This window comes from Aethalodelphis obliquidens, unplaced genomic scaffold, assembly GCF_003676395.1.
Source record: "Aethalodelphis obliquidens isolate GAN/ISIS:26980383/991018 unplaced genomic scaffold, ASM367639v1 scaffold2, whole genome shotgun sequence".
Lineage (NCBI taxonomy): Eukaryota > Metazoa > Chordata > Mammalia > Artiodactyla > Delphinidae > Aethalodelphis > Aethalodelphis obliquidens.
In genome coordinates, this window is record NW_020837946.1 from 59,767,265 (window position 1) to 59,790,040 (window position 22,776).

General features: G+C 40.0%; 1 protein-coding gene across 2 annotated transcripts in view; it reads right to left on the bottom strand.

The window, feature by feature from the left end:
- The window catches only part of ITGA6 (integrin subunit alpha 6), a 76,478-nt gene that overhangs the window by 18,090 nt on the left and 35,612 nt on the right, over positions 1–22,776 (bottom strand). For both annotated transcript variants that reach the window (XM_027128208.1, XM_027128216.1), the window contains exons 2-13: positions 21,655–21,779; positions 19,925–20,004; positions 18,268–18,523; positions 16,288–16,419; positions 12,953–13,163; positions 12,047–12,240; positions 11,814–11,902; positions 10,993–11,111; positions 5,790–5,888; positions 5,479–5,540; positions 1,220–1,380; positions 920–1,063 (exon numbers count right to left, since the gene is read on the bottom strand). In XM_027128208.1, the coding sequence (XP_026984009.1) occupies positions 920–1,063; positions 1,220–1,380; positions 5,479–5,540; positions 5,790–5,888; positions 10,993–11,111; positions 11,814–11,902; positions 12,047–12,240; positions 12,953–13,163; positions 16,288–16,419; positions 18,268–18,523; positions 19,925–20,004; positions 21,655–21,779 (1,672 nt within the window). The remainder of the gene's footprint in view (positions 1–919; positions 1,064–1,219; positions 1,381–5,478; positions 5,541–5,789; positions 5,889–10,992; positions 11,112–11,813; positions 11,903–12,046; positions 12,241–12,952; positions 13,164–16,287; positions 16,420–18,267; positions 18,524–19,924; positions 20,005–21,654; positions 21,780–22,776) is intronic.

The following is a 22,776-nucleotide window of genomic DNA, read 5'->3' on the forward strand; positions in this document are numbered from 1 at the left end:
GGCAGAGTATCTTGCACTGTGCTAGGGGGTGCTCAATAATCACACTGATAAATAATGAGGAAAACGGTCTCCTTGCTTGTCACGTTTAACGTGACTATGGAGCTGGCAATATACACAAGAAACATTAATGTGACTATGACATTGAGAGTATATTGAAAAGTATACAAGGAACTATGCTTGATGACAATAAACTACAATGTGCAGATTTAGGCATCAGCCCCCAAGCCTAACTCACTCGTGAAAACCTTCGTCAGTGAGCCATTAGAACCAGGTGCCTCAGAGTGGACACTCCAGTATGAACTAGATTTTGACAACAAGTACAAAACGCCAAATCAAGATGTCACCACTCCCCAGCCTAATCTGGCATCTCAGCCATCCTAAACCCTAGCAAACAGACTGCACCTCATAAGTGGTATACAGCAAGCCATCCGATATAAATTTTTCTTCCTAAGATTACAGAGGCTCCATTAGGCACTAAATGACTATCTTACTGTTAATACATTTTTGCCTTGCTGAATTTTGATACTCCTTGATTTTAACGTTCAGACTAACAACAGTTTCTTTTCTACATTTTAATGCTCTCAGTGGTAAAAATACAATGCATTTTTCTTCCTACATACAGCTACAGGAGAAACTTGATGTGAGAATAATAAGTTCTGTCAATTATAGTCTCAGTAAGTTGCAGTGGCCAAAAATTATTAAGAAAAATACTCTCTGGCTGCAAATTGTACCCTGTATGTTCACTGCTAATTTGGGAAACATTTTCTGCAACAAACCTTGCATATATTAAAAAGCTTATTTACTGCCAAGGAAGGGCCTTTAGAGCAAATCAGTCACTGGTTCTACTGCCTTCGGAGATGTCTGATTTAGCACAATAACAGGGCAAACAATTGGCAAAATGAAAGTCAGAAAGACTTACATCTGTATGAACAGACTTGGGTTCGTTTGAATTCAGAATTGGAAGAACTTCTGGAAGTGAATTCACTCGCCTCCGAGTGCTCGGCTCTTGGATCTCTACTGAAGCAGTTATGGGGATGGGACGCAGTTTATCTCTGATATTTTCCTGGAAAGTATGCAGAGGTACAGTTAAGCATGCTATACTTGCTACTGGGGAACTCCGAAACAATGCTTTCCTTTGTACTGGAAAATGGGTGGCTGGTATAAATGTCAGAAATCTCCACGTCACCCTTTAAAGAACTGATCTGTCTGCAGCCCTCACCTGGAGCCACAGGGTTTCCTCCATGCACACCTTCTGCTTCTGCCGGCTCAGAGTGAGCGCCTGCGTATACTTGGGCTCAGAACCTTGGTTTCGAAACTGAACTCTTGATGACAGCCCAGATTTTCTTCTTTCCTTTTCAGCCTCCAGTGTGCCGGCAATGGCTAGGTGAAATCAACAAAATCATGGCAACTCAGAAGTGCATTCATACACAAGACAGCTGTAAGTATGGTGAGTCCCTTTTTGATATATTTTAATCCCTCCTAGAACACTTGTTCCCACTGCCATTGTTTTCCTTCATATTCCCTGGTAATGTACATTCTGACTGAATTATGATGTTTCAAATCAAGCTGTTCTCTCCTACCCATTGCTGTGAATAATGTTTTAAAGCTACAGTTCCATTGGGCCACCTGGGGGAGCTCGAGAGTAAGTCAAAACCTCAGAGCAGCATCTAAGAATCAGTGTCTGACTGTGTTTCTAGAACTCAAGAGTACCTCAGACAACAGGAGGGCAGCCAACACTCCCTAAGCGCCTAAACTGACTCCCCCTTCAACAGTCCGATGCTTAAATTCAAAAATGTTCTCTAGATCAGCAGCAGGGGCTTCTCCTGAGTTGTGTCAGGAATGCAGAACCTTGGGCCCCAGCCAGACCTACTTAACCCGAATCTGCATTTTAACAAGATCATCAGGTGGTTCTTACACACATTCAAGTTTAAGAAGCTTTGATAAAGGAGAGTTGTCTAAAAGAGGAACAATATATATGTTAGAGATGGAGATGTCTTTTGACAACAGGATGAGACTTTTCACTTAAAAAAGAAAAAGAATTAAAAGGTAAAAATATACTTCCTTTCAGGGACTAGAGGGCCCGTTTGTTAGCTAATAAAGCTCCGACAACCAAAGTTTCCACTTCCAAAGCCCCAGAAGGCACATCCTGCTTGCGATTACCGACACTAACAGAGCCTGGAGACAAGCTAGGGTTTGGATGATCAAAATCTCACTTCTTGACTTCAGAATGCATTCTTTGCCAGTTCGCTATATGTAACTGCTAACTCAACTGTGTTTCTTTATGGGCCAACACTTAAATGACTTACATTTATTAATCACTCACTAACCATCAGAAGAGGAAGTGAACCAGTGTGTACAGGGCCAGGGCAGGTAGCTTCAAGGAAAAAAAATCTGCTCCAGAAAATGAGTAACCCATGTTCTAATATTCACATTAGAGTTTGGAAGAGACCTTTTTAAGAGCATCTATTTTAATTCCCTCTTCTTCCACATGAAGAACTGGAGGCCCACAGAGCTAGGTGGCTGGCCCAGGGACCTGCAGTGAGGGATGGAGGCAAATCCTACAGTCTCTGTCACAAACACAAAAGACGACTGCCTTACAAAGCCTCTTAGACATGCAGGTCCCCACTTCCCCTAGGCCTCTGCGCAAGTCACTCTCCCCTTCTGCCGGCTGGACCACCCCCTACTTTTTGACTCCCCGTCACTGGCTGACTAACCCTACTCCTCCTTCAGATCTCAGCGTGGACATCGCTTCCTCTAGGAAGCCTCTCCTCGCCCCTCCTGGGGGTCCGACAGTATTCCTCCCATAACCACACTTAGCCGGCTGACCTGTGACTGCCTGACCATCTTCCCAGGCAAAGCCGTGCCAGGGACCACCTCGGTCGGTTCACCACTGTACTCCCCGGCAACAGCAGAACACCTGACATAAATATAAGTGGTAGAATAGATGAACAGAAGCATACACGCCAACATACGGCCAATGCACATTTGCGCGCACACAATGTGACGTCATCCTTATGCTGAAACAATAGCTGTTCCAATATGGAAGGCCAAAATTTAGAAATGACAGTTTCAATAGTAATTTCTGTGTCCATCTAAAGAATTCCTAAATGTCACGGCTGCCAAATGGAACGGGCCTCCATTTTAGGCCCTCTGTGAACCTTGACATCATCCATTTATCAGTGACCTGCTAACTTCACAATGAACCAGACGAAGGCTCACGTGCTGAGTGCGCCTCACAGCAAAAGCAGGGGAGGGTGTGGGTGCATTAAAACCGTTTATCTACCAAACCCACTCTAACCTTTTCTGACCCTCCAGACAGTTCACATCATCTTAAAATCCTTGCCGGCCACCTTTGCTGACCTTTTGAGGGGCAAGCCAAGTAGAATAGTCATTAAGGCTCAATTATAAATATCTGTACGTATGGAACACCACATCTGAGGACTGCCGAGTTAAAACAGCCTAGTCAGACAATAAGCTCACACTCTCTGACACTGGGAACACAGATTTTAGAGGTATTAACTTCTGCAGCTTTGTGCAAGTTCTGCTTTATTTCATTCAGAATTTCCCAATACCGTGGAAGCAAAGGCAATGAAAACTGGTTTTCTCTCAATGTCTTCAGAAAAAAAAGTTCTATCTATAGTAGGCCATCCATAAACACTTGGTTAATGGAGTAGTTACAGAATATAAAATTCATTTACATGGCATCAAGCGCAGCATTAAAGCTAGAAGGAAGTTTGTAATTTATTTTGTAGAAATGATTGATCTGGGGGAAGACACGGAGTGTTCCGGTGAGATTTCACATCTACAGGCAAACAGAGTGGTTTGAGAACATGACCAATAGAATAAAAAACATGTCTCCGTTTCCTCTCCTTGCCCAGTCAAAGAATCACTGTTTCTCCTGGTCTCTCTAGGCTACTTCCAAACACAATGGTACAAGGCCCGTCACCCAAGCCAGCAAGTGTAAGGCACTGTATTTGGGTAAAAACAACACAAACTACACTGAGAGGATGACAGATTGTGAGAAATCATAAAATATGTCGTCACTGAAAGCCACACAAAAAACGATTCTCTGTACTCAATAAAATACCGGCTACATCAAAAGTAAAGTGAAAGGCCACAGCTCCTCCGGTGTAGAAAGTCCTAATACACGCACACCGTGCACACTCCATGCAAGGTCCACAGATCCTGTGGGGAGACCGTACAGCAGGAGGTGGCCCAGAAGAAGGGGCCTAAAAAGGTCAAAGAGATGAAGAAACCACCTGAGGACAGTTTAAAATCTGGAAAGATGAAGGCCAAGTGGGCCTATGACAGCATGGATTGGGTGAAGGCCGACTTAGTTGTCAAATTCTGGGGTGTTATAAAGGGACATTTTTTAATAAAGAAAAGAAAGTAATACTTTAGGTAACACGGACAAACCCTAAGAGAACTCACTCCATCTCAAGGTAGAGTAAAAACTAAAAGCCATGAGAATAGACCACCTGTTCTTCCAGAAAGTTTCTCCTGGGGGCATTGCTGCACTAGAATACCGAGCTGCTGGGACCACGGCCGACCCAGGAAGGAAATCACCCTCACTCTGTACTTCCTCTTTGGGGAAAAGATTTTCTTTAAATTCCTAGGCCCCCAACTTCACTCTGGCTTACTCCTGAAGAGGTACAGCTGCTACTAAAACATACCAGACAAGGCCTAGGTGATCGTCACTACTGTGAGAGTATCGTTAAAAATTTGTCAAACTTCGTGGCAAAACTCCTATTCGGGTTATAAAGAAAGGAAGCGGACTAGACCTTAAAAATGACAACCTGCTTTCCCCACCTTATCTCATTTGCTCTCCACCACAATCCTATGTAGCAATTCCTATCAGAAGCATTTTTTTTTTTAAACTGATAGGAAAATAAAAACTCAAACGTTAAGGGACTTGCTCTGTGTTGAAGGGTCAGTCAGCATCGGTGCTGGAACCAGGAGCAGGGCCCAAGTCTCTGAGTTCTCAAGGCCGGCCTTCACGTCCCCCCAGGGCCCACCCTCGGGGACACAGCTTGGGTGTTCTGGGCCATGGAGGCCTCTGGGAGGGGACCGGGCAGCAAAGAGACTATAAACTGGTAATTATTAGAGCAGGACGCGGGCTCCTGTGGTCACTCTTCTACAGCTACCACCCGCCACCTCACAAGTACAAAACCAATTTTCCACACTGCTTTTCAAAGACAGAAATGGAGGAAACGGTTGTGGAAGCAAATGAGTACTTTTCCAAGGCATTCATTCCGTCCTACATCATCTGCTCTGGAAACTTCAAATGGGGACCAAATGCAGTTTTCCCCTTGGGCTTCACCCTCCTGATTAAAGAGGAGACAACAGATAGACTTAGTTCTTTAAACCAGAATTTATGGACCCATTCTGGCCATTACAGTTTTTTATTCTTCTATTATTTATGCAACTTTCAACCTGGCAGACAGAAAAGATATAATTTTAAAAGTAGCAGGTACTTACTTATTGAAGGATTGTAACCAGTGGGTTTGGCAGTATATTCAAAACAGGCCTTGACCTTCAGGCTGTACAAAATCAAACACGTATTTCTTAAGAGATGCATTATTGCCCTAGAAAAAAATCCCAACACGTTCCCCAGCCCTGAAATCCCCCCAGTGACGACTGATGAGTAAAATGTTATATATTCACTTGACAGATTCCTCTTCCCTTTGACCATTTCTCTTAATCTTCCCTGTGGCTCCTCAGGGTAACAGGGCCATCATCAAGCAGAGACGTGACACTGGGGGAAGAGTGGACACAGCGCAAAAGCTCACCATATCCCGCTAGGCGCCCCGCAGGGCATTTTCTGATGGAGATCAATTCTGTTAGGTGTAACTGTGATGGTTTGCTGAATATTAATCACAGGCCGGGATCTGAAGACAAAGGAGTGAAAAAACAAGCTCAGCCCTTTGCTACTTGGAGGTAAGATGAACTCACATACTAGATAGGCATCCTCAGATGTGGCATCTTAAAAACCACAGGAAAAAAAATGTTCCCCAATGTGATTTCTGCTCCCACACTGCTAAAGAAAACAACTGTTAACAAAGATAATTTAAAACCTGTTTACATGATATTTATAAAAATGTTTAAATATGATTTACTTAAAATTATAGATTGTTTTAATGATTTTAATATTAGTTTTTTAAACTGAAAGAATAATATGGGCAACATGTAAAAGTTCCAGAGTTTTCAGGCAAATATGTCTCGTCCCCACCTAAACCCCTAAGGAGACTTGCATGTCCTTCCAGACGTTATCAGTCAGTTTCAGTTAAAAATATTATCTAAAATTAAATATAATAACATGCATCTATTTTTTAAGTGGGAGCTTTTCATGCTTATCACTCTGCATGTTACTTTTTTCATGCACTAACATTTCAGAGGTCTTCTCATATCTATACACACAAACCTAGTTGTTCTTCACAGCTGGTGGTGTTGCATGTGTCAACATAACATCATTTATTTAACCAGTCCTTAATCAGTAGACATCGATAATTTTTTTAAGTCTTTCTGCTCTGACAGACATCCTTGCATATACATCCATGCACATGTATGCGTCCTAAATACATACATCTATTTATCTGTAGGATTAAACTCCTAGGCAGAATTTCTGAGTCAAAGAACACATGCATTTTTAATTCTGAGTAATCTTGCCAAAAAAAGATTACACCAACATACACCTAACACCTGGGGTGCTCGCTGTCAGGATTTCTACATGCATGTGAATTTTAGTAATCCAGGCAAATCCTGAACTTACGGGTCCCCATCTTACAAACATGTGCCCTTCCTATCCTCCCTCGGAATCTCCCACCCCCAACCTTAAGCCTTTGTCCACCTGCTGCCAGTACTGACTACAGCTTTTCTACCCGCACAATATCTCTACAAGCAAAACCTTGAATCCTTTATCCTTTCCCCTCTCTGCTCTGCCTAACCCAACCTCACAGGCACACAAGAAGCTGAGTCCCACAACTTTAGCCCTTCTCACCATGTAAAAACATCATCTTTCTCCCTTACGTATTCTTCCCTACTTCCCACAGCCAAGGGGTCACCAAGGGCCTACGGCTTAACCCCTGCCCCAGAGGCAGGGAAGTACAAGTGTATGGTGGCTGGGGAGACAGCGCACCTCTCTGCTCCTTCGCTTTCCAGCATGGACTCAGAGCAGGTTCTATTGCTCCACTACCACAGGGATTCAGTCACCCTGACTTTAGTGGGTTTGTGGTAAACCCAGCCATTCTGGAGAACAGTGTTTCGACAAGAAAATGTATCCAAGTTCCAAACAGCTACTTTGAACTTCTGGAATCCATCTATCAGTAGGCCAGAGAGGTTTTGAGTACCTTCCTGGGGAAGCCAGGAGCCAATTAAAGGGCAAATGCTGCCTACATTTTGTTTCTTCATTTCCCTTTATCTTAACTGTCTACCTTTCTATTGTTATTTTACATTTAGACAGCTACTAATTTCTAAGATCCTAACTACAAGCATACTTCGGAGATACTACAGGTTTGGTTCCAGACCATGGCAACAAAGCAAAAGGATTGCAATAAAGGAGTCACTTGAATTTTTTGGTTTCCTAGTGCATATAAAAGTTATGTTTACACTATACTGTAATCTATTAAGTTGCAATGGCATGATGTCTTAAAAAAACAATGTACATGCCTTAATTAAAAAATACTTTATTAGCAGAGCAGCTCCCTCGCTGCGATCTATTCAAAGTCAGCCCTCGACACAAGGGTTTGTAGAAAAAGAAAGAAGAGAAAAAAAAAGAAGAAAAAAAAAACTTTATTGCTAAAAAAAAAAAAAAAAAAATGCTAACCAGCATCTGGGTCTTCAGGAAGTTGTAGCAATAATATCAAAGATCAACCATAATGAAAATAATAATAATAATGAAAAAGTTTAAAATGTGGCAAGAACTACCAAAATGTGACACAGAGACATGAAGTGAACAAATGATATTAGAAAAATGGCACCTCACCACAAACCTTCAATTTGTTAAAAAAAAAACCAAGAACACAGTATCTGTGAAGCGCGATAAAGCAAAGCACGATAAAACGAAGTGCGCCCGCAGCTATGTTCTGAAAGTCTTGAGGGCATGTTTAAAAGGCAAAAATTCACAAATATTTTAAAGCCAGTTGCTACAGATGCTCGAGTGTTTTACATACAATAGTATTAGGGCTTTAGTGCGGCATAAATTTCAAAAGGAAATATTTTAACACATACTTCTGCCTAAATCCTATTTTTATTTCTGTTTTTAAACACACAACATACACACACAATTCTGAGTGCACATTATATAGGAATCATAAAAAATGTCTTAACACATAAAGCAAATCTTATGGCTCAGCTGTCTCATGTTTAATTAGCATTTATTTATTAAGTACCCTGAAGTACTAGTATAATTTAGTGGGGAGAAATGCCCAGGGACTGAAGTTGGGAGGATTTAGGTACCACGCCCTGTTCTCACAGGATCCAGCCTTTAAAAGTTCAAGCGAGTCCTGGGCCTCCATTTTCCTTGTTTGTAAAATAAGGGAGTTACCTTATTTCTTATTATCTCATTATCAAAGGCTTTTGAAATGTATTTTCATACTATCTATGAGGAATGAAGGAACACATTTACAGGGTTCAGTCAACCTACTTATGAGGACGGGAAAGGATATTAAAATATCAATTACATACAGAGGCAAATATTTAATTGGCTAAAGTCAGGTTATCTGCTAGGAAAGACATCGTAACCAAATTTTGTTACAGGAATTCAAGTCTTCTTGACACCTGAGGTCTATACCTCAAACTAGAAGTTCAAATTGCTTTCTGATGGAAACTTGCTAAAATACTTGGGTGTTATGCTATACTCTTCCACCTTTTAAAAATGTTGACTATTTTAAGGTTAATACCTAACACTTATATGTACAGAGAGAAACAGGCATATAAAGGTAGTAACACACATTCATTCAGTTAACTAAATTTTTTTTTTTTCCTTCTTCCTTTGGCCTCATATCCCAGATACATTTTTCTCCACTTATTTTCACATCTCCTACTTTTGTCATCTGTAACGTCTCTTGTGGTTCTTAGTTTTCATATAAAATGGCTTCCATAGATCTTGCCATTTAACTAGAAAACTATTTTTCTATAGTATTCTATACTACATTATATGAACGTACAGTATATTCTAGTTGTTTTAAATAGCGTGCTCTTCAGAAGTGTCCTGGTGTCGTCTTCCTACCCCCAGGGGTCTTGCTTAGGATTCTGTTTAGACACAGAGGCCACATCTACACTTGCACCTTCTGGAGGAACAAAGGGCAATGATGGCACCAAGGGTACATACGGCACAGATTTTCTTCTTTTAGGGTTTCATTGTACATCACTGCCTATTTCTTTAAAGACATTCTTTAGATAAAAATGACTATAGAGCCAAATAGTTTAAAAAAACAAACCCCAATGGTTCACTCTCACCAACGAGCAAAGAAATGCAAATTCACTCAAAAGATGAGATCACATATATCACACTGGCAAAAATTAAATAGATTCATCCTGTTCAATGTTGGTAAGGGTGTGAGAAAATGGGCCCTCTAGCAGGTTGTTATTGTGAGCATAAATCGCTAGCACTTTTCTGTGGGTATATGTATCAATACAAAAATGTGCTAACCTCACCCCAGCAATTCTATTTCTAGGAATTTTTCTTTAAAAAAATCCATTACATAGAGATACATACAATATACTGTATAGCACACTGTTTATCATAGCTAAAAGTCAAAGACTGTCTAAAAATTCCATCAACTGAGGATTCATTAAATGCATATTATGGAATAATATTAAGTTGTTAGAAAGAGTAAGATTGATGTATCTGCATTAACAAGGAGAGATAACTGAAGAGATTAATTTTTAAAAGCCAGAACAGAGAACAGCAGTTATAGTATGGCCTTTTGATGATACCCTAGAACTGGAGAGAGACTCAAAACTATTAAAAGCTGTCTCGTGGAAGAAGAGAATATTGGGGAACTTGCGCTTAACTGAAATTCTGTATTAACCTTTTTTTTTTTTTTAAAGAATGTGCTTTTTAAATAATAAAAAAAACTTCTTTAACGTTTTTTCCTGGTGATTTCCAGCAGTGATGGAATTGCTGGGATAAAGGAACTCAGACACAGCTGATGGGCACACTGTTGCAGCCTTTCTGGAGGTCATTTCACTTGTGAACCTGAATCACAAGTCCTAAAACACACATGACCCTTCAACTTAGCAACTCACTTTTAGGAATTTACCATAAGGAAATAATCCAGGACACAAAGAAAATTAAGGATGTTGACCACAGCTTTGTGTATCATAATAGGAGCAAACAACCAAACCGGGAAAGCAACATAAATGTGTCCGATGACAGGATGGCAGTGGTTAAGTAAACTATGATCCGGCCATGGGATATCTCAGACAACCATTAACTTCATTTCAGAAAAGTACTCAATGACAGGGAGATAGTCCACTATGCATTATAAACTCACTCATGGAAAAAGGCCACTATACGTTACAAACCAACAAAAGCAGGTTACAAAACAATATGTACGTTATGATCTCAATTTTGTTAAACGTATGTGTATATTCACAGAAAATTAAAAACTAGAAGGATATAAACCAAAATTTTGGAGTTTCATAAGGGATGGTGAAATATAGGACATTTATTTCCTTCTTTATATTCTTTATACTGTCAAATTTTCTGTTTCAGTTTTTATGAAAATAAAGGTTTTTGAAATATATCCAAAAGTAAAAATTTTCCACCAATTCTGACCTTTTTAAAAAAACTAGTTCAAAATTACAGCAAGACTTTACAAAATAGGTTTTTATTACATCATTACACTACTCTGAAGAGAAAAAGAATATTCAAAATTCATACAAGCCTTTGCCTTTGAAGTATAGTTGTTAACAAATTTCAATTCAAAAGGTAAAAAAATTCTAGTGTAAGCGGATTACCAAACATGCTTTAAGTCAGAGATTACACACCTGAAAATAGTTACTGAATCTGAGAGGGAACCAACAGCAACATCGGGGTAGGAATTTCTATCAAGGTCCATGTTTCCGGCAATTGAATATCCGAAAAAAGGTGATTTACCTTCGAGAATCTGAAAGGAACAGGGCATCAGAATGGACACTGGGCCACTAAATAGAGCCTCTTATCCATGCTTTGAAAAAGGCACATAAGTCTCTTTTGAACTGAACTTATAAATTACATTAAATCAAAACTAAATCATAAATAAGTATACATATGGTCCAACACTTCATACATTTTATTTCATAAAAGTTATCTGATTTATGTTGTACCTCAAAAGACAAAAGAGACAATTTTTGATGAGCTTGTGTACTATATCAAGTCGATCAGTGTATTTCAAACCAAACCTCTCTACCTGCTCTCCAAATGTCTTGTTTTTCTCAAAAGCAATTTTTAGTTTTTGGTATCTGAATTCTATGCAATTACAATCATCTCTTATGGTCGTCCAGTTTCATCTCTATTTAGTATGCTACTAAAAGGAATATATCACATTTCCATCTATTTATGCTGTCAGGGTAGAATAGTCTTTTCCTTTGGCTTACTTTGATTCCTAATTCACCATAGAAATTTTACAATTTAAAACAACCAGGTCATTGCATTTATATCTATTTACAAGCTATCTTCTAATAATACATTTTTTATAAAAACAAAATTCATACTATTGTAGACTTGTAAATAAAATATGATTGGTGTGAAAATTCACATAAACCTAAACATTCCATTAGAAAGCAAACTGTTGAGACCTTTGTTGTAGAAATCCAGGTTATCTGGTTACCTGTGTTGGTTTGGTATTTATTCCGTTCGCAGATCCGTGATAGATAAAAACCTTCCCCTTACCATCGTAGGGTGCTCCAACTGCAATATCTGTTGACAACGCCACATTTTAACAAACATTAAATTTTAAAAGCATTCCAATACAATGTTTTAAAATAAGATGCCATGAGCACTCACTATTTTAGACAATCAAATAATCTATAAATCATGACCAATTCATAATCTATTGTCTACCTGGGTAGCCATCTTGATTAATATCACCGATATTTTTGACCGCAATGCCAAACATAGAATCTTTGGTTCCATTAAGACGAATTGGCTTGACATTATTCCATCTGCCTTGCTGGTTAATGTAGACATACGCTGCACCTCCGACTTCTCCACTTCTATCAAAATACTGTGGGGCTCCAATAACTATATCTTGCCACCTGAAAACATAATGAGGGGAAGAACTGTGAACCATTGGCTAAAATACCAGCGAGCTTAGGGAGAATCCCACATGCCCAGGTATTAAGGACACAAAGAGATATGATAAAAGGACCTCAAATCTGGAATTTATATATCATCAATTAAAGTATTTTTTAAAAACCAAGGTAGCCTCTAATAAACACCCAAAGAAAAATATCAAGAGTAAGAACTTGAAGCCAGTTCCCAAGTTACATCTATAGTGCGCAGACTCCCAGTAAAGATTCCACTCCCCTCCACCTTCATCTCTCTACGAGACCCAAACTGGCACCACCAGCCACAGAGACCTTTGTATTGACTTTGTCACCAATCCCTACTTTCAACAGGACATTCTGGATGCTCCAACAGCCCCTCAAGAAACCAGAGAACAGAACCTCGTAGGTGGTTTTTTTTTGTTGTTGTTGTTATTTTTGAGTTAAAGTTTAATTCTCACGGACCCATGATCCCAGCACATAGTAAAACTGAAAACTGAAAATGTAATCCTACCCGCTGGGGAGGGTAACGGATGCCTACTGCCAAAATATAAGTGAGGAAGAGTGATGGAATGGTAAAGACGTGGCAGCAGAAATATTTTTTCCATCAACTAACCTGAAAGGATATTTCTTCTCAAGACCTACAGAAGCCAGAGCAGCAATGAATTCTTTGCACATAAAAAATAACCTAAGAGGTTCTTACCCATCTTTGTTAAGGTCCACCACTGCCACGTCATAGCCAAATGAAGAAGCCAGCCCTTCCCCGTCAAATATGTGCTCAGGGAGAAGGTGCGCAGACTTCAGGTCTCTTTTAAGCAAAACCACAGCTCCGCTGTGATTGGCTCTAGGAGCACCAGATACAAAAGTGATCTCATCTTTGGAAACAATACCCTTCCCTGAGTCCAAAGAAAACCCTAGAAAAACAAAACAGTACATATCAACTCTGTTTTTCAGGAGGTATATAACACTGGTTACTCCCACCACTCTCCTCTGACCCTCCCCACCAGCTATCACATCTACGATGAGAGTCACAGAGCCAAGAGATGTGACACAAGTACAAAGTAGTAGGCTACTGCATTGCTTTCTATGGGAATGTATTAAGACTTTTCAAGAAAAGCACCTATACTATTTGGCATCTGTGTAACTTGAATCATGAAGCATTCATGCATCTTAAGAATCAGTTTGAACCCCATTTTAATACTGAAACTGCTGTAAAAGGAGATCAAGCTAGATACTAAACTATCATGGGAAAGTTACATACTATATACTGGGATACAACCTGACATAGTGTAATTGAGTGCATGTTATAGGGTTTTGCTCTAATGTAGTAGTTAGTAACTTCTGTACTCAATCTCCTTGGTCGTCAGGCAAGAATAAGAATGCGAACAACATTAATATACCACTGACAGCGTTTCACTATTTGGGGTCAACTCAGTTCTCAGACACAAACATGCAAACAAAACCATGATTGATGAGCTAGAGTGTTTGAGAACCTGGTATAAACAATAGAGGTGAGCAAGTTGTCATCTGTATCAATTACATACTTGTTCAGAGGGCAGAAAAACGGTAGAACACCTCACCATAAAGCATCAGGTAGGATGTCAGATTACCAATATTGAGGTTAAATGGCAAGCAAACACAAACGCCCATATCAAAATCATTCATATTAAGCCAATCTTCCTAGGTAAAGGCGAGGCAGATGCAGAATACTATAAGCTCACCCTTTTTATTGGGTTTTATTTACAAAAAGCTTCACCACTACTGTTGCAGTTCTCAAATTGTGAAGTGAGTCAAAAAATAGGATGAGCTACAAGTTTAGAAGAGGGCGATACAACTGAATCCAGCTCTGGAAGCCATCTGTCTGCAGCGCCTCAACCACGACATGCTTTTCATGTGTGCTTCACTTGAAATGAAATAGAAAATAAAAAGATTTATGCTCTGTATGGATCAAAAAAAAAATTCTTAAATGACCATGACCAAGACAATTTATTTGTCATCTCAGAGGTCACAAACCTAGGTAGCTATTCATCATCACATCAGGGGATGTGTCGGGCTGCTCCCTGGGAGGCTGTGTTTTATAAACAAACTGATCGGGATCTGTATAGGAAATGCTGGTCAAAAACAGCAGGCCTGTACACATGCACGGGACGGAAGAGATTGAAGAAAAAGCAATTATACTCGGTAAGAGGCACGCCAGCTACGGCCGTGCTCACCGGATGATGGGGCCACCACTGCATCCGGCAAGCCCCCCTCTTTGCCAGCTTCCAAACCTCATGCAGATCATTTTATTCCTAAAACCTACTGCTTTTTTTGAAATGACAGATGCACAGACAGCATGGACAACCAAAATGTAACAGTACAAACTTGACACTCTTTTCCCCCCCAGGCAACCATGTTTGAGGAAATTCATTCCAAAAGTGGCAAATGCGTTCAATAAAAAATGTTTAATATTTTCAAATGTTCCAACAAACTAAGTTTATAAAATCCATGGGCATCTATCTTACAGACCAAAGTGTTGGTTTCTTGACCAAAGCCATTAACTTGAAATACCATAAACTTAATTCCTAAATAACCCATTTGAAGAGAGGTTGTCTGTTAAAATTTATTCAAATAAAATATTGGTTTGTTGATAATATTTACCTTGGAAAGGATTTTACCCTGAAAAAGCCTATTTAATAATTGACACTCCAAACCACTTGGCCTTGTGTTCCCTTCCTGTCCTGCAAAGCCACTAACAACATTCACACTCCCAGCTGCTTCCCACCCTGCCCCAGTCATTTTCATAAGAGTTTCTTCCCTTGGCTAGGGGATTACTAATTGTGTGACCTTGAACTAGGAAATTAATGTCCCTAAGGCACAAGTTTTTTTTCTCCCCATCAGCAACAGAGGGACAATGATACTTATTTTATATTGTTGGGAAGATCAAATAAGACCTATAAAGTAGTAAGTATAGTGTGTGATTTATAGCACATAGTAGGTGCTTAACAAGCGATAAGTATAACTTTTGTCCCTTCTTGCCCTCACACCAAGTTTTTAATTTGGGGGTGGGGAAGTTTCTGAAGAGTTTTTTTTTTTTTTAATTAACAGTATTGTTCATACATATCTATATAATTACAAAAATTTTTGAAGAATACATTTACTAATACCTTGTTTAGAATTATTTTTAGATCTACACCTATTTTTTCTCTTTTTTTTAACCTTCCATTGTTCTAGTAATATCTCTAGCATATGGGTATGTCTCTATTTTTGAAAAAGAATAGGTTACTATTTAGGTTTAGGAGATTTTTTACATTTTTTCCAAGAATTGCACAGTAATTATTCTTTATGTCAACTCATACCAAGAATTAAAGCTTTTAAAAGCCTTTGTGTAATTACCATAATGCACATGAATAATTTAGGACACCCATTAGTAATGCAAACAAGCCTTAGGAGTTAAGGAATTGGCACTTAGACACAATCCGGGTGTCCTCAAGAGCTGCCTTAGCACTCCTGCTTAGGCTCAGCTGTAAAGCCCCCGTGCCACCCGCCAGGGGCTTTGTGACAAGAGGGCCCCAATCCAGGAGCAAGGCCAACCCGTGGAGAACAGCAATCACAGAGGATGGACCTGGAGGTCTTGACCTGCCACTTAAGAGTAACTTCATAAATGCAGCTCTTAAAGAGTCTCTCTCCAAAAAGAGGCACTGAAGGGAGAGGGAAGGCATTTCAGCCTCCTGCTAACATCCATGCATGAACAGCCTGCCTCAGGTTACAGAGGCCGACACTAGCTCAGGAAACAGACCTCCACACAGGAGGACAGAAGATTTTAGGAGACAGTAGTAGGTTTCCTCCCGCTTTGAGCAAGCTCAGGTGAGACGGGAAGGATCCCAAGCTTCAGTCAGGTTACCTTGGGATCACCAAGGCTTAAATTCCAGTAAATGCAGCCACAGTCCCCTGGCTCCAACCTGGCCTCTTCTCAGCCTAGCAGTCCAGGGTCCTGTGACAGCGGTGTCACACAGAGGCATCTGAAGAGGCAGGCATGCCGTCTACTCTCGTTCCTACCTAAATAACTGTTAGCAGGAACAGGAACTAGACTTTCATCATGGTCAGTCTCTCCACCAACTTCATAAGGCCCATCTTCAAAGATGTTCATGTCAAAAAAAGTGTTATTCTTTTGCTCTACGCGAACAATCCCTAAAAGAATGAAATGGTTAAAAAAAAAATGAAGATGAAACAAAATAAAATAGATGGTTCCTAATAAACATTCCTCGTGTTATCATTAAGCACAGAAAGAAAAGTCTGAAGGAAGAAAAGGAGAAGAAAGATGACTTTTGAGGTTATTAAAGTTAAAAAATCATGTTCGTGTAGATTTTTACATCAAACAAATTTGTTCTAGTAATAAAAAAAAAAAATGCCCATGCATTTTCATGAATTATCTTTATAATGCCATGACACTAGATGGAAAATGGAATGTTTACTTAGTTAACTAAACCTACAAAAAACTTTTAAATTATATGAACCTGATATATTTTACATTTTCTATAATCCTAAATCAATTTATCTTTTTACTGTACTGTGAAAGTAAGATTAGTAGTTTGATCTTTTCTTCCAATCACTTTAACCAAAGATTTAAAAGCTTTAAAAAATTTTCACAGCTAATAATTGAAAAGAGAAGATCTCACATAGTCCACTATAAATGGTAACATTTTAAGTCAGAATTTATAAAGCAGATAAAACATGTTTCCCGTAAATTAAACCATACAGAATTGATGGGTGTTTTTATTGTTTTGTTTTACTATGCATGGCCTCTATCCTTGCTAAAATAAAACAATTTCTAAATTCATGTGTTATTTCGATTAGGTCAAGATAACCTGACAAATGCTGTTACGTGGAAGTTTTGGTTGGGGCCGGGGAGCCCAAAGGAAATTCCTCCCAAAGGTTGCTATCGAGCAAGGTGTTCTCAAGGCTCATTTCTAATAGGAAATTTCTGAATGGAAAAAGGGAAAATTTTCCTAAGTTTTTCCTGACTAGTGAAAATGTTATAACACAGGATTTATTTTAATAAATTTCTCAAAAAAAAGTCTTATTTCCAAATCAGATGCACTTGTCTTCACTACGGATTACAGGAAGGTTAATTGTCCTTTATAACACAGTGGTTTTTCTACACTTGCTTAATTTCTTCAGAGAAGTTGAACTTCTACTACAGGAGCACTGACCATGTTCATCCAGGCAAAAAATGCAGGCCATTCTTCTCCCTCCCTCCCGGTGTCTCCTTTTACCTATATCACGAAATTATTTAAACAATACCATTAAACAATCTTTCCAGAAGTTATCCAAAATCATCTCAAAATTCCCTAATTTGACATCTATGCTTCTCACTATACTGCTTTATTAGCAAAACACAGCCTTTTAAGATAATACATAATGAAAAAATGTCTAGGGCGTCCCTGGTGGCGCAGTGGTTGAGAGTCCGCCTGCAGATGCAGGGGACACGGGTTCGTGACCCGGTCCGGGAAGGTCCCACATGCCTCGGAGCGGCTGGGCCCGTGAGCCGTGGCCGTTGAGCCTGCGCGTCCGGAGCCTGTGCTCTGCGGCAGGAGGGGCCACAACAGTGAGAGGCCCACATACCGCAAAAAAAAAAAAAGTCTGTATTAATACAATGTTATTTGTACATGACACCACTCAATTATTTTCAGTTTTCCGATCCCTACCTTAAAATTAAAACTTTCAGCTTCATGACACAGGCAAATACACAACAGCAAAAACTAATGTTAATTATATTCTTACAGAAGAAAGTTAATTACTGATATTAATGTAAACTGCTGGCAGAGGGGGAAAAAAATCTCTTAAAACATACATTTTGAACGTTATTTGTTTTTAAAAATCAGAATTTAGATATTTTGCTATCCTACCCTACTTCTACAACATAAAAGTGCCTTATAACACCTGTTGTTTTCATTTAAAATGTACTAAATCATGGTGCATATGATAGCAATTATGTAATCATTCTCATCTCTATTTCTATAAATACACACGTCATACCTTTCCAGTTGTAAGTGCCTGGGGCTCCAAACGCAATGTAATGAAAGTCTTTAGTAAAAGTGGCTGCTACACCTTGCTGGCAAGAACCAAATTTTTCATGACCTCTTAATCGGCCATCACAAAAACTCCAGTCTCCTCCATCCATATCATCTTCAATCCTGAGATTCTGACTTAGGACGTAACACCTTCCAAAAATGTCTCGGGATTCCTGTTTTGTATTAACATGCTGCCTTTTTTCATATCGATGAGCACATGTCTGCAAACAGATGGAATAAAGTAGCCCATACAGGTCGGCAAACCCTACATTTTTCATTACAGATTGATGAAGTTGTCAATAATCAAGAGGTTAATTCTAAGTGGGATGTTAAACGTGGCCTCCTCCTGAGATTGGATCTGAAAACCAGCAAATCTTCCTCCCCACAGTTGCAAGGAGACCATTCTCTAGCACAGGGCTTCTGTCTTGCCCTCAGCCTGAGAATACTGCTCCAATCCAAATACTGAATGCCCATCTGTAATCCACAGGCAAATTTATTTATAAGTTTACTTGTCACATAAACAGTGGGAAACACCCTATTTCATCTTCTCAGTTTAATTGGTTTTTAGTGGCTATATAAACCTTCACATCAGTATGTTTGTGAAAACAAGTACTCATATTCCAGAGGAGAGAAATCATGGACATATTTTCACAGGGATCAGGCTAACACTGCTAAAACAAAGACATTTTCCTTTTACCTATACTATTTCCTTATAATCGATACTAACTAACTTATCCTCTGAACTCTTGAGATTAAGTTTATTTTAAAAGGCAGAGACAATTACACTGCTGGGAGAGATGAAATAATCTCTAATTTTACAGGGCATTCATGGCCACCCTCCATATAACAGGCTGAAAACACTTTACAATGTCCAAGTCAATTTCCCATAATGCATCCCCTTAGATATAAAAATTCAGTGTTTGGTAAACTTCTCACTTTTCTCAAAATTCTACATAAATTTGTTAAGCAACCAGATTTTGAAAGAGACAGAAAGATCATCATGATCCAGCCTGGCACCTCCAAGGCCACCTCGCACACTCCATCTAACAGACCCTTTTTTCTTCGTTACCACTTCTATTTGAGGAAGCTCAGAATATATAATAAAAGAGCTTAAAATTATCTGACCCTTACTTTCCATGACCATTCCCATATATTTTTTTTATAACTCATCTATAATAGCTACATAGTTCCTGAGACAAAAAGCATTGCTAGTTTTTTTGTTTGTTTTTAACATCTTTATTGGAGTATAATTGCTTTGCACTGTTGTGTTAGTTTCTGCTGTATAACAAAGTGAAGCATGTCTAGTTTTGCTTTGCTTCTTGTTTTAAGACCACCTAGAGTTTTAGGGACATTGGTAAAGGTTTTTAAATAAGTTCTTTGAATCTGAAAGTTCTAAAGAAAAGCAGATCGTAGAGCTATTTCAAAATAGATCAGAAATCACAGGAAAAATAATGCTTTCATTTTTTCTTGACATCAATTCCTGCTTTAAAGCAGTCAGTTTTCTAGAATGTATACTCTATGCAGGCAGAAGCTCTACCTGTTTTGTTCAATACTGTAAGCCCAGCAGTGGCACACAACAGGCACTCAGACACTGTGGAATGGACACACTTCTCTACACTTACCACAACTTTGCCCCCTGGACCTTGGCTCTGGACGGTGACCCCCATCCACTGATCTTCCTTGCTTTCCGATGAAGGGTCAGCTGTGGAGAAAGCAGCACAGGTTACACACACACAGTTAGGACTTCAAAGCCACTGCAACAGGAAATGAACCAATAAATGAACAAAAATATAAGAAACAGCTTCTAAATTGCCTTGACTCTAAGTCTAAACACTTAGTAAATTTAGTTACTCAATCCAGAAAAATTACTTCTCATCTTAAGAAAACGGGTGAGTGATTATTGGTATGAATGATTCATCAAATTCTTTATATAAAATACATACCTTTACCTGGTAGCCCTTCACTTTCTCTGACATCCAGGGTCCCGAGTACAGAAACTACCATCCAAACTAACAAAAAGTGGGTACTTCTCTACATACTCCCAAATTTGTTACCTAATAGCATGAACTCTTCTTTACTGCAGATGGGAAGACAAGGCCTCAGACTCACTTTATATCTTCCTATCAATGCAGAAAAGGAAAGTGATATATTTATTTTTACCTCCTTCCTCCAAAAGGGAGAGAGAAAGGGAAACCATAAATCTCACCATGTGCTCATTTCAGTATCAATCTGAGCCTACTGTTTGACCCTACATCCAAATTTTTGCCTTCCCCAATGAGAAGGCAGGCATGATTTCCAATCTTGAATCATTACAAAACTATGAAACCTGGGGCTTCCCTGGTGGCGCAGTGGTTGAGAGTCCGCCTGCCGATGCAGGGGACGCGGGTTCGTGCCCCGGTCTGGGAGGATCCCACATGCCGCGGAGTGGCTGCGCCCGTGGGCCATGGCCACTGAGCCTGCGCATCCGGAGCCTGTGCTCCGCAACGGGAGAGGCCACAACAGTGAGAGGCCCACATACCACAAAAAAAAAAAAAAAAAAAAACAACTATGAAACCTAACAACTTTAGGTAGACAGAAGGAAAAAATGCCAAAATGTTAAGTAAAGAGCAACTATGCCTACATTATCAGTGGGTCTGGGTTTTTTCCTTACAGTTCAAAGTCATTTACAAGCTTCCCACAACTAACATGTATTATTTTCTAATCAGTAAAAAAAAAAAAAAAACCCCAAAAACAAATGCTGTTGCTAAAAAGATGAAAAAGCAAGAGAAGAGCATAAACATGAATCTGCAAGTCTGCTTAGACCAAGAATGTCAAACTAGGTTTGGCTGCAGCTTCTCGGGACCCTAATTGCTCTGCCTACCACACAGAGTCTGTGCAAAACAAGCCTCTAACTGAGATAGTAGCGCAAAATTTATCCATGTTGGCCAGCTTTCATTTTAGAGAGATCTGATGTTTAAACAGTCTTTCTCCCAAATATTTTAACAGCAAATGAGAACTTTTGGCCGCTGAGTACAAAATACACATTCAATTTTCTTCGCGGCTGTGAATAGTTTCTCTCCCGTAGAACCTCAACACATCACTAGGTGGCGACATCGATACACCATATCAGTTTAGAAAGCAGAGTTGGGCAGGCGGGCGGGCAGGAACTACGCTGCAGCCCAGTGACTTAAAACGTAAATGTGCTCAGGGCAAGCAAGAAACAGACGAGGCTGATGCAATTAACAGAGGCCCTCTCTCCAGGAATTAATGCTTGTCCCCCCCCCCACCCCGCCTTTCCTTCCGCCTGGAAAGGGCAAGTGGGATACAAGGCAAGTTGGTCAAGGGAACCCTGAGCGAGTGCAGAAGAACTCACCGTCGTTATCAAATTCAATCCGTGGGCACGGCCCCCGAGAGGTGATGTCGCAGCTGTACAAGCCTCCTGTTCTGTTGGCCTTCTGCAGCGGAAGGGCCACTGCCCGTGGGGCCCCCACGAGCAACCTGTTGACGAAGCAGAGAATTTGCAGATTTGAGTTGAATACGCATGTAACGTTTCAATCAGTCAGAACCAGGAGATACTGGGGTTATTCTTTATCAAGGAGTCCCCTAATTCTCTGCCAGTTTAGGTGGTGAGGGAGAACAAAAGCAGAGCCCTGTGACACACACACACACACAAAACGATGCAAGTCAAGCACAAGAAGAAGGGTTGTTGAAACAAGGTGGAGGATACGCGCGTCTCTCATCGAATCAGCAGCTCTCTGTGGAGCACGATTCTGGTGTTTCAGAAGCCACGCTTTGCACAGAGCTTGCCCCCTGCACCTATGCCAAGGACATTATAAGGAACCCAGACACAACAAACACTCCCACACTGGAGAAGAAAAATGGTCCCATTAAACTCAACAAGCGATGATACGTCCATTTCCAACATTGTGCCTTCCTGGGGGTGGTTTTCAAAGGTAATTTTGAATGTCCCCCAGATTTCCAGTTTTTACACTGTCATTAATTAAACCGGGAGGCCATCAGACTGAGGTGGCTGTAACGCTGCGGCAGCCTACGGAAGCGAACCAAAATCTCAGCCTGTAAACGCCTCTCTGTTGCAAAACCAAACCCTAAGGGCAACCAATCACAAACTGTGTCCATCCCATCAAATCATTTCCTTGCTTTGCTTCCTTACTTTCCCTGTGTCTTTCCCCGCTCCTGTCGGTGGAGCACCGCTAACCACTTCCGCTTGACGCTGCCAGGTTCGCACTGATTTCTGCTCAAACTCGTCCAGTTTTTAATATGCCTCAGTTTACCTTTTAACAACACAGATTTGGAACCAAACCTGTGCCCAAGATACAACTCAACTGAATTACTCTTTTGCGGCCTCTTTCTGCATCAATTCTTACTTCCTGGCATTTTGGTCATCTCCACAAGCTCCTCCTTTATCGTCCAATTAATCCCCACCAAGGATTCAGGGATACCACTTACGTACTAGGCATCCTAATATTCCCTCTCC